The 12,465-nt window shown below is 39.1% G+C and overlaps 2 protein-coding genes across 8 annotated transcripts in view; one reads left to right on the plus strand and one right to left on the minus strand.

The window, feature by feature from the left end:
- ATXN7L1 (ataxin 7 like 1) overlaps nucleotides 1-12,465 on the minus strand; it is a 488,131-nt gene that overhangs the window by 124,075 nt on the left and 351,591 nt on the right. The window lies entirely within an intron of this gene.
- The window catches only part of KMT2E (lysine methyltransferase 2E (inactive)), a 65,610-nt gene that overhangs the window by 18,833 nt on the left and 34,312 nt on the right, over nucleotides 1-12,465 (plus strand). For 5 of the 7 annotated variants that reach the window (XM_075274074.1, XM_075274075.1, XM_075274076.1 and 2 more), the window contains exons 6-10: nucleotides 538-596; nucleotides 2,017-2,070; nucleotides 9,396-9,565; nucleotides 10,414-10,452; nucleotides 12,226-12,456. In XM_075274074.1, the coding sequence (XP_075130175.1) occupies nucleotides 538-596; nucleotides 2,017-2,070; nucleotides 9,396-9,565; nucleotides 10,414-10,452; nucleotides 12,226-12,456 (553 nt within the window). The remainder of the gene's footprint in view (nucleotides 1-537; nucleotides 597-2,016; nucleotides 2,071-9,395; nucleotides 9,566-10,413; nucleotides 10,453-12,225; nucleotides 12,457-12,465) is intronic. The other 2 variants (XM_075274077.1, XM_075274080.1) reach the window with 1 other exon arrangement.

Here is a 12,465-nt window from a genome sequence, read left to right on the forward strand (position 1 = left end):
TCCATTGATGATTTTTGTGTGATTTTCTTATCACATTCAACTTTGTACAGAACAAAGTATTCAATGAGAATATTTCATTCATTCAGATCTAGGATGTGTTATTTGAGTGTTCCCTTTATTTGTTTTGAGCAGTGCATTTGGAATGGTCCAATGGCTAAGACCCCTGCAGATCTGTTTGGACACAGCATGGCTCCCATGTATTAACATACAAACTACCCTGCATCCTTAAAGGGTTTGGATAGATTCTTTATTGAAGCACAGAACTTCTTCTTAGATTTTGTTTGGGCTACTTGAATTTAGTTGCTTGTATCTTCAGGAGTTTTAGACTTCTGAACTTTGTGTACTTTATTAACACTACGTTCACATCTAAGCAACTGAAGGACCAGAGGAATGGAAAGAAAAAAAAAAGACTGTTTCAAAAATGACAGACCCTAATGCAGTCGGAGGGACCCTATTGTTATAGGGACAGATACCTGGTGCGGATGTGAATGTAGCACAAGTCATGTGATACTGAACTTATTTATTTATTTTTGGCAGAGCTCTGGACCGAGAGAGAGCAATATTGCTTCAACAAAGAAAACGAGAACATTTATCAGGTAGGTAAACTAGGGTTAGGTTAATTATGACATCTTTTTAAAATTTTGGCCATTCTGAAAATGTTCACTTTGTATTTTCTTTCCTTTGGAAAGAGTTTCCTAATGTGGAGTTAGGAAGCGTGATAATATACATGTTGAACAAAGGTGATGCTGACTGCTCTTGCAAACCAGAGAAAGATACTTAACATATAAATGACTCAAGACTGAGGGTTTTTTTTTTTTTTTTAGTTTATTTACACTCTGAATTTTAGTTTTTGTAGTATAATGGGACACAGCCTGTGGAATTGCTGAAGCTTCCTTATTTCTTTTTGCATGTGACTGGAGCTCTGTCAGCCTGCAATGGCCATAATGTCACCATTTTGATGATAAAACTAAAGTGTTAAAGGAGCCTTTCAGTAAGGAGGTGGCTTGTTGTGTAGGTTCTCCTAATATTCAAACTGCCTTTTTATTTTTCAGTCTAGTTGCCTCACTTCTATGCAAACTGATTTTCATAAAAGTCATAGGTGCTCTAGGTATCCTTGTAGAGATTGTCTAGGTTGTTTGTTTTGTTTTTAGCGCTACACAATAATCCACCCAATCTTCTTGGCTTCCAGCATTGCCAGCTTTCCTGGTTGGCACTATACTGTGAAGGTTACTCCTTCCCTCTCTTCTTCTGGGTGTAGTGTGCTATTGGCATGTGTAGTACATTGTTGGTCAGGAACACTAGTGATGTTGGAAGCCATGGAGTCTGCCAATCAAGGAGGAAGGAAGCACTGAAAGGTGGAGCCCAAACAATTTCTACTGCGCCACTCCTTTTGGTATAAATAATTTTAATTTTCATAACAATTGCATACAAACGAGACAGCAAGGCTGAACATTAGACATGTTTAACATTGGGAGAATCTACACTACAGGATACTGGGGCCTGTCGATTAACCATTAACTTGCTGACAGACTCCTTTTAACGGCAAAATAGCTCTGTTGCGGGTGGACAAAACTCTAGCCACATGCCACAGCTGGAGCTTTTGTTTGCAGCCTTATTGCTAAAGAGAGAAATTCCAATTATAACAGGATTATGATTAGGTATTTGCAACACAATAAAAGGGTAATGATTGCTAATAAATACTTTTTTTTTTTTTTTTTTTTTTTTTTTTTTTTTAAAAGCCTTCAGATTTCTTAGTGAATGCTTCCAGTGTGTATAATGGGGCAACCCCTTTAATTAGAGATAGGCAAAATTCTTTTTCTACCTGATGATAGATCTAGATCATCTTCATAGCTGGGACAATGGTGAAGCCTATTAAGGACAGGCAATACTTTCTTTGCCCTTATGTGAACAGATCAATCTGGTCATGGTTAGAGGCAAAGAGTGTTAGTGCACTTATCATGTTATTTATTGAGTGCCACATACCTTTTGGGCTATAACTTTGTGACTCTAATGCAGATGATCTTCAAACCTGCTACAATGGTAGAGGCAACAACGGAAGCCTTTTATCTGGTAGGTACCATTTCAAATGTGACACACCCTATATGCTTACAGTTTCTCTTAACAGTCTTTTTACTTCTTAATTTCTCAGGGTTCCTCTTTCAATCTAATTTTCTTGGAAAGTGGTGGATTACATTCTGTTTTATCCTAAATATGTGTACTGTGTATATGGAATGTGTCATGTTTTAGTTAGTTAATTGGCTTGAAACTGTTTCTTGTTATTGTGCACAAATATGGCACAAAAATAGTTTTTGTGCTTGTTATCCTAAAATTGAAATCTATCAACGTGTAAAGTTCTGACACTGATAATTATCTGAATTTTGTAGTGGATTATATGTAACTTCTATGAACCATACATAAAGGTACAAATGTTGGTTTTCAGTAATTTAACATGTGCAGTTTATGCTAGGTTCACATCTACACCAGAGTCCTCCATTGGAGAGTCTGCTGCAGAAACCACCAAAAATCAGCAGAGAGAAAAGTCCTCCATAGAGTCTTTATCTCCGCTAGTTTTAGTATTAAAAAACCCATTATAATCTATGGGGTCCACAGGTAACCGCTGTTTTAGCTGTCCATCTCTCCATCGTTTGGGTTCTCCAGTGGACTCGAACGACTGAGACCCATGCACCCGTGAACCTAGCCTGACTGTGTTTGATGGAAACGTTTTTGGCAATTAAAATGTTTGTACACAAAGGTTGCATTTTTTTTTTTTTTCTCTTAAAAAAAAAAAAAAAAAAGTCCTTTTATTTTTTTTGGAGGGGATTTTAACCTTATGTCATTTGCATTAATTCAAATAAATAGCAAGTAGGTACATATTGTTAAGAGTGCCATTTATACAAGGGAAACCATTACTAGAACTTTCATAAATAGTGAATTTAGGCACTTCGAAGTTTATTTCATACTTATACTGCCTTTCCCAGCGCTTGTCTCACAAACTAGTGAAAACCATTACTGCTGCTAATACGGCAGCACAATACGATAATGGTATTCTGTTTTTCCCTTAGTATGAAAGGAAAGTGTCGTAATACTCGCTACTTAGTGACTGACAGGAGTGGTTTATGAAGATGCACAGCAGCCAGCTGTAAATCGCCTCTGAGAGGGGCAGGCGGATGGTTCTCTCCTCATGAATAGCCATGTGTCCAGTGTATTCTCTGAAGGTTCCTATTAGCCAAATGACATAATAATGTGCTAATGTTTTAGGCTAATAGTATGGGGAGAGTCTCCCTCTCCTTTGTCAGAAGACAGGTCTATTTTAAATGATGACATGATTTTTGGAGATACAGTACTACAAGTCACAGCAAAGTGCACATGTTGGTGTAAAATTGTCCTTTGTCCCAGAAATTGTACTTCCATTATTGTATTAAAACATTTGTAATAAAAGTTTAAAGGAATCCCATCTTTTAAACACAATTTTTTTCTCCCTAACATGTCGGAATAGCCTTAAGAAAGGCTATTCGTCTCTTATCTTTACTTTTCTTCTCCGCGCCACCATTCACCTGCAATCCCGTTTTTTTCTCTGTATGCAAATGAGCTCTCTCACAGCACTGGAGGCAGGCCTCAACGCTCAAACAGCACTGGGAGTGTCGCCAATGCTGCCAGAGAGCTCTCCAGTGCCGCATCCATCTTCTTCTGCGACAAGGTCTTCACCATGTCTTCATCCAGCAGTGTCTTCCTACTTCTAGGGCAAGCCGACTGCGCATGCCCACGGCCACAAGAAAAATGGCCACTTCCACAGTATTGTAAGCGGCCATTTGCTCGTGGCTGGCGGGCATGCACAGTCGGCTTGCTCGAGGCCTAGAAGTAGGAAGACGCCGCCGGAAGAAGACACGGTGAAGACCTCGTCGCAGAAGAAGATGGAGGCGGCACTGGAGAGCTCTCAGGCAGCATTGGGGACGCCCCCAGTGCTACGAGAGCTCATTTGCATACTGAGAAAAACCGGGATTGCAGGTGAACGGTGGCGCAGAGAAGAAAAGTAAGGTAGGAGACGAATAGACTTTCTTAAGGCTATTCCGACCCTTTAAGGTATTGGACATACCTCTGACTGCACTGAGGCAATGGTGATGTGAGGCAGAACTATCAGTAGTTTACAAGCAGTGTATATATGGATGGTTCTCCTGGTTGGTGCAGGATCAAATTTCCTGTTCACAGAGAGCAGGGAGCTGAGTGATTCACTGCTTGCTTGTTTCAGTGGCATTGCCTTATGCCAGTATACACATTTCATGCACATATTTAATCTATTAAATCCCAACAGAATTTTAACCCCTTCCCGACATGCGCCGTAATAGTACGGCGCGTGTCGGGTCTGTAACTATGGCGACCGCCCGGGAGCCGGGCGGCCGTCATAGCCGCCGGGTGTCTACTGCTTTAAGCAGTAGACAACCGGCTCTAATGCCTCCGATCGGTCCCCGGACCGATCGGAGGCATTAACCCCTCCGGCGCTGCTGTCAAAGGCGCCGGAGGCGCCATTTTCCCGGCGGCGCATGGGCGCCGCCATTTTGGCAGGGATCGCCAGCTCCTGGAGCATGCTCCAGGGCCGACTCCCCGTTGCCATGACAGCCGGGAGCCTTGTTAAAGGCTCCCAGCCGGTCTGCAAATCCTCTCTTTTGCAGGCTGGTGTATACAGCCTGCAAAAGAGATGATGATTTTTTGCAATGCATTGCAATGCATTAGCATTGTAATGCATTGCATTAGTGATCAGACCCCCTGGGGTTCAACACCCCTAGGGGGTCTAATAAATGCAAAAAAAAATTAAAAAAAAAAGTAAAAAAAAATATAAAAAAATATAAAAAGTATTAAAAGTTCAAATCACCCCCCTTTCCCTAGAACAGATATAAAAGTAGTTAAAAACTGTGAAACACATCCATGTTAGGTATCCCTGCGTCCGAAATCGCCCGCTCTACAAATCTATACAAATATTTTTCCTGTTCGGTAAACGCCATAGCAGGAAAAATAGTCAAAAGTGCCAAACCGCCGTTTTTTCACTGTTTTAATTCTGATAAAAATTTGAATAAAAAGTGATCAAAGCAATAACATTTCCCGAAAATGGTAGAACTAAAAAGTACACCCGGCCCCGCAAAAAAAGACGCCCTATACATCCCCGTACACCTATGTATAAAAAAGTTACGGCCGTCGGAATATGGCGACTTTTAGAAAAAAAAATTTTTAACACCGTTTTGGAATTTTTTTTAGGGGTCAAAATGTAAATAAAACCATATAAATTTGGTATCCCTGGAACCGTACCGAAACACAGAATATAGGGGACATGTCATTTTGGCTGCACTGTGAACGCCGTAAAACCAAAGCCCGTAAGAATGTCGCAGAAATGCATTTTTTCTTCAAATCCACCCCATTCTGAATTTTTTTCCTGCTTCCCAGTACATTATATAGAATAATTAATGGTGGCATCATGAAGAAAAAATTGTCCCGCAAAAATTAAGACCTCATATGACTCTGGGAGCGGAGAAATAAAAAAGTTATGGGGTTTAGAAGGAGGGGAGTCAAAAATGAAAATCAAAAAATGCCATCGGCGGGAAGGGGTTAAACGGTAGAGTAGCTTTCTAGTTCTGCCTCTGTCCTTTTCCACTTGACATGTTTTGCACAGCCAACTGCATGTAGGACAGGCACACATACATGCTGACTTTGCATTGTTTTTGTTTTTTATTCCCTCGTCGCACAATTTCTTCATCTTGTAGCATTTCAGATTTTAGTTTTAAATATACATCAAAATGTTTGATGAATCATCAAGCTTTAGAAAATGCAAAAGTAGAGTAAAAATGGCTCATTGAACAGAAAAACCTGGCAATATGAATGTGATGGGCTACTGAAAATGGAAACCATCACAAGTTTAGGCCGGGGCTCCACGGGACGTAAACGCCGCGATTTGCCCGCAGCGGAGACGCTGCGGGAAAAATCGTGGTGTCTTACAGTACAAGCAAAGGGGATGGGATTCATGCGAATCCCATCCCCACTTTGTGGAAAAAAACGCAGTGCAGACACGCAGCTTTGCAAATCGCAGCATGTCAATTATATCTACGGAAACGCAGGCGGCTTTCCTGTAGATATAATGGTAAGAGAGAGTCTGCAGAGGAAAACTCTGAGCTTTCTCTTTAAAAGCACTGCGAAAAGAACCGCAATGCGATCACACAGCGGTTCATCCCGCAGCGCTTTATCACTGTGTTTACGGCTTGTGGGGCCTTAACCTTAAAGGACTTTTGAGTGGTAAAAGGAATGGTATGGGGTTTAAAAAAAAAAAAAAAAACCCAGTGTCCTGTCCTATCTCGCTGACACAGCTGCAGGTCCTTGGCATTGATCTTCTGTGGTGTATTTTGCTACCAAATTGATCACTACAGCCATGCATTGGCTGAGCTGGTTCGTAATTGCCATAGAGCACCCACACGTGACCTATGAGGCCAGCTGGTGATAGGGCAAGAGATGTCGTTTATGGATGTACTTGAATAAGAGACTGGTGTAGGAATCTGTAGCTGGGATGGTGTGGTGTAGAACATGAGCATGGTTTTTTTGTTAGACCATGCACATGAACATAGAATTGCAGAACATGTACTTGTGTGAATTTATATATGTACTCTGGGTATTTTTTTGTTTAGAATTGGGTAAAAAGTTTATGAAATGCATCCTTTAGCTCAGAAGAGCTAAACTGCCATTTTTTTTCTGCTGGTTTGCCTCTGAAAATTTTTTTAATAAAAAGTGATAAAAGCAATAAAATGGAATAAGTAAAAACTACATCTGGCCCCGCAAACAAAAACCTCCCTATGCATATCCATAAACAAACATAAAGTTAAAGGTGTCAGAATATGGTAACTCCTAAGAAAGTCGTACAAATGCAATTTTTTTTTTTTTATCCATCTTTCTAGTGCATTGTACAGAATATTAAATGGCACCATTGAGAAAAATATGTCCTGCCAACATTAAGACTCTTATTTTTTTTTTTTTTTTAATTAATGCAAGGTAACCAGTTATATGTAGCCCAGAATTGTGGCATTAAAAATTAAAACTTGTTTCTCAATAAAGAAAATATCCTCTATTTACAGCCAGATCGGTATAAAAATTTATAGCATTTGACATGTGACTAAAACTTCCATTTTTTTTTTTTTTTTTTTTTTTTTCCTTTTCAAAATTTATCTTAACTTTGAGTTATCTATGTATTTTAAAATTGCATCAAGAACCTTGGCTGGAATGCTGCAATCTTCATCAGCCTTTAGAGATCTACCTGGCTTTTTTTTTTTTTTTTTTCTTCTTCAGAAAGAGTCAAAGCCAAAACTTGCTCCATCTTTAAGGGAGCAGATCTCGACTTCATTTATACTGTGTATCCCTCAGAATTAAACAGTGCTGAATGTAAATATAGTAGCGACCCATACATTCTTCCTCCTAGGTTAACACACTCTCTTCCTGTTGCTAGTATGTGTATGAAACCCTTTGGGCTAGTTCACATGGGGTATATTGGGCCGGGTTTTGACGCGGATTCCGCGTCAGAATCCGGCTCTTAAAAACGCCTCCCATTGAAATCAATGGGAGCCAGTCATTTCCTTTTTCTGCGAGAGGTTTGTTCAGCCGCCTCATGACACCTCCCTCCCGACTAGGCCCATTCATTTGGGCCTAATTAGGTGTGGAATGCCGCGACTGGATGCCGATGCACTACACCGGCATCCAGTCGCGGCTAGCTGTTTTTTGGACTGGAATCTGAGGCGGCCTCCATGTCAAATTCCAGTCCTAAAAACTCACGTGTGAACTACCCTTTTCTTTGCAATATATTTTCCCAAAATGTTTTGTCCTAGTTGTGTCTTGTTTTTTTTTTTTTTTTCTTTTTTGTGAGTTATCCTCTCAGTATGTACAATGTATTAATCTTGTTCATCTTGAATGAAATAATATTTTTTTTTCCCCTGCTATTTCTTGGATAAAAGTGCATAATTTCATCTTTTTCAGAAATTGTTCCAGTTCATATAATAGACTAAATCACTGTAGGAGTAAATAAAATATAACTTTTAATAATCTTTCTTAAAAATGGCCTCGATTTATTTAATGTTTTTTAAATATTTTATTTAAAAAAAAAAACTGTACTATGACCTCATTGATAAAGGGTAACCAATAATTATTAAGTCAATCCCTGTCTGGTACAGCCATTAACAGTTTCATTCCCTGATAGTGTGCCAGGAGCTAATCTGGTATGCCCCAGTACACCTATATATCCCTGGAACTCTAGATGAAATCAGGTGCGAGGAAATCTAGATACAAATCCCTAGTGGTTCCACATAGGCTGTGAGTAAGGCCAGAGGGAGGTCCTGGAGGAGAAAGCTCTGTGAGCAGTCTCTGTTACTGACAAATTAACCCCCGTATATGATAATGACAGCAGGAGCTATATTGAAACGGAGTTCATATAATAGATTTCGCAAATCTACTCACCTTTTTATTCCGTAAAAACTTTAAAGCATAAACTAAACTTTCAGATAACTTTTGATTTCTGGTAATATTTGTGTTTTAAATAACTTTTTATAACATACTTAACATAATTTGTATCCTTTCTGTGAAATCCTGCATTTTTTCACCCTTTCCCTGGTTTCTATATTGAGTGCGAAGTATGAGGCTGTGTAACAAGTAGAGAGAAAATGAGGGTAGGTGAGGGTCACTTCAAACAGTTATGTCTCGGATACAAATTTGCTTTGGCTGTCTTATGAAAGGAAATTCTCTAAGGTTATATTGCTGTCTAAAATATTTCCAGAGCTATCACTGGTTGAAAATGCAGTCAGGATTGGGATAGTTATATGCAGCTTATATGTAATATATATGATAGAAAAATCGCATCACAGCAATACTTACTGTATTTCTAACCAGTGAGATCTCTGGTAATTCAGATAGCACTGTAACCTTAGTGTCATTTGAAAGAAGAAAATCTTCTCTCATTTGACACCAAAAAAGTTTTATAATGTCTGAGATATAAAAGTTTGAGGTGACCCTTCCACACCCTCATTTTCTCCACATGTTACAGCCCGAAGTCTTGTACACAGTAACATTCAGTGAGAGGTAGAAACCACTGTCAATACAGAAACCAGGGAAACAGTGAAAAAATGCAGGATTTCACAGAAAGGATCCAACACTTGTTAATAAAGTATATTACAAAATGTATTAATGATTCAAATACTGCCAGAAAATCAAAAGCTGTCCAAAAGTTTAGTCATGCTTTAAAAGTAAATGGATGGTGACTCAACAGATCTGAAACATTCAGACCGGACAAAATTTGCTCATTATTGTGTATTTTGTTTCTAATGTGTGTTTTTATGAATGTGTAGGAAATGGTTTATTGTATGTCTTGTCTGATTTTAAAGATGGTGATACCAGTGCAACAGAGAGTGGCGATGAAGTTCCTATGGAGCTCTACACTGCTTGCCAGCACACGCCTACAACACTTACTCTTACTGCCACCAGAGTAACAAAAGTGAATGACAAAAAAAGGAAGAAAAGTGGAGAAAAGGAACAAAATGCAAAGTCTAAAAAGGCATGTGTTTTTATATATTTTTTAAATTCTGGATTGTGCTATTAATTTTTTTTTTACACTTGAAATGTAAGGTTAGCAAGTCCAGTTTTAGTTATTCTTCAACCCAGACTTGACTAATGTTAAAGAGAAGTGTGGGGGAGTCATCAAGACCAGAGTATTTTCCGCTGGTTGATGTCTCCTGCACCAGCACAAAGAGCACTTAATTCATGATGAGACTTTGCCTCTCCAGGGAGTTGATAAATTTTGCTGAGATTTGTTTTGTGTTTTTTTTTTTGTTTTTTTTCTGGGAAGTTAGTCTCTTTTTGTGATGGAGATCCTTTTTGATTATAACCAAAATTCTATGATAGAAGTAAAAAAGATGTCAGCCAACTTAGGTACTTGGTGTACCTTACAAAACTCTGTCCACCTGTACTGTCTAATAACGGCATGCTTTTAAAGGAAATGTCTCGGTTTTACCTGCAAAACTGTGCTTTAGCCTGATATGTTCATGGTCTGTGAAAAGATTGTTTTTTTTTTTTGAAAACCTTTAAAATATATTGGATCTGTGAGAGCATAAAGTTGACATCTGTGACTTTCACAGACCCATACACTTCAGTAGGTATGTTTTGTCCTTGAATATAAACAGCACATGACTATCATTCACAGACATGTGAATAAAGCCTTGCTTACAAGGCAAAGTGTTTACATTTTTTTTTCCGTAGGTAATTTTTGTTTATTACGAAATGTGATGTGAATTGTGAAACTTGAAGTAACAAAAATCAAATGCCAATTCCTCTAAAATGCTCTTTTAAATCATGCATTACTTTCTCTCTGTGTGCAATACTGACCTGTACAATTTTTACCTCTAGGCTTTTAGAGAAGGATCTAGAAAATCTTCTCGCGTAAAGGTAAATACATTCCTAATTTTGCCAGAAATAATTTTATTTATAGATTGTAAAAATGCTTCATTAAGATCTTTCTGTGCAGATCATACAGAAGCCATTTTGTAACTGATCCTGATGTTTTCCAGTGACTTTTTCTTAAAGATTTTTATTGGGATAGAGTATTTTCATCTGCTGTTCATTTAAAAAAGCAATAAAAATTTTACATTAAAGAATATTTTAGCATAACATTAACCCCTTCCCGCCGATGGCATTTTTTGATTTTCATTTTTCGTTTTTGACTCCCCTCCTTCTAAACCCCATAACTTTTTTATTTCTCCGCTCCCAGAGCCATATGAGGTCTTAATTTTTGTGGGACAAATTTTTCTTCATGATGCTACCATTAATTATTCTATATAATGTACTGGGAAGCAGGAAAAAAATTCAGAATGGGGTGGATTTGAAGAAAAAATGCATTTCTGCGACTTTCTTACGGGCTTTGGTTTTACTGCGTTCACAGTGCAGCCAAAATGACATGTCCCCTATATTCTGTGTTTCGGTACGGTTCCAGGGATACCAAATTTATATGGTTTTATTTACATTTTGACCCCTAAAAAAAATTCCAAAACTGTGTTAAAAAATTGTTTTTCTAAAAGTCGCCATATTCCGACGACCGTAACTTTTTTATAAGTAAGTGTACGGGGATGCAGAGGGCGTTTTTTTTTGCGGGGCCGGGTGTACTTTTTAGTTCTACCATTTTCGGGAAATGTTATTGCTTTGATCACTTTTTATTCAAATTTTTATCAGAATCAAAACAGTGAAAAAACGGCGGTTTGGCACTTTCGACTATTTTTCCCGCTACGGCGTTTACCGAACAGGAAAAATATTTTTATAGATTTGTAGAGCGGGCGATTTCGGACGCGGGGATACCTAACATGTATATGTTTCACAGTTTTTAACTACTTTTATATGTGTTCTAGGGAAAGGGGGGTGATTTTGAACTTTTAATACTTTTTTATATTTTTTTATATTTTTTTTTTTTTACTTTTTTTAATTTTTTTTTTTTTTGCATTTATTAGACCCCCTAGGGGTGTTGAACCCCAGGGGGTCTGATCACTAATGCAATGCATTACAATGCTAATGCATTGTAATGCATTGCAAAAAATCATCCGTTCTTTTGCAGGCTTCATAGACCAGCCTGCAAAAGAGAGGATTTGCAGACAAGCCTGGGAGCCTTGTTCAGGCTCCCGGCTGTCATGGCAACGGGGAGTCGGCCCTGGAGCATGCTCCAGGAGCCAGCGATCCCGGGCAAAATGGCGGTGCCCATGCGCCGCCGGGAAAATGGTGCCTCCGGCGCCTTTGACCGCGGCGCCGGAGGGGTTAATGCCTCCGATCGGTCCGGGGACCGATCGGAGCCATTAGAGCCAGTTGTCTACTGCTTAAAGCAGTAGACACCCGGCGGCTATGGCGGCCGCTCGGCTCCCGGGCGGTCGCCATAGTTACAGACCCGACATGCGCCGTACTATTACGGCGCATGTCGGGAAGCAGTTAATTGCACAAATTGCCACAAAGGCTTCTTTTGGTTTCAAGAAATTTGAAGCTGAATGTATCCCAGGTAATGAGACTTGAGAGAAAGCGGGCTTATTTATTTGTTTATTTAGCTTATAATAACTTGATTGTAGTTGACTGCCTGAGGTTTTTGATGGGCTAGTGGGGGGATAAATGTTCTCTTAGTAGTTAATTTCTTTCCAAGAGAAGGCCTTGTTAACCATCAATTTGTTTCCTCATTACAAATTTTAGGGTTCTGCTCCAGAAATTGATCCATCTGACAATCCCACGTATGGATGGGAGAGTAAAATCAAAGCTTGGATGGACCACTACGAAGAGGCGAATAACAACCAATACAGTGAAGGTGTTCAAAGGGAGGCCCAAAGGATAGCACTGAGACTTGGTTGTGATAGCGACAGAAAGGAGCAATCTGGAAAGTCCAGCTTGAGCCCTAACAATCTCTTATTTAAACCACCAGTTGAGGTAAGTATC

The sequence above is a fragment of the Leptodactylus fuscus genome, chromosome 5 (genome assembly GCF_031893055.1).
Source record: "Leptodactylus fuscus isolate aLepFus1 chromosome 5, aLepFus1.hap2, whole genome shotgun sequence".
In the NCBI taxonomy this organism is placed as follows: Eukaryota; Metazoa; Chordata; class Amphibia; order Anura; family Leptodactylidae; genus Leptodactylus; species Leptodactylus fuscus.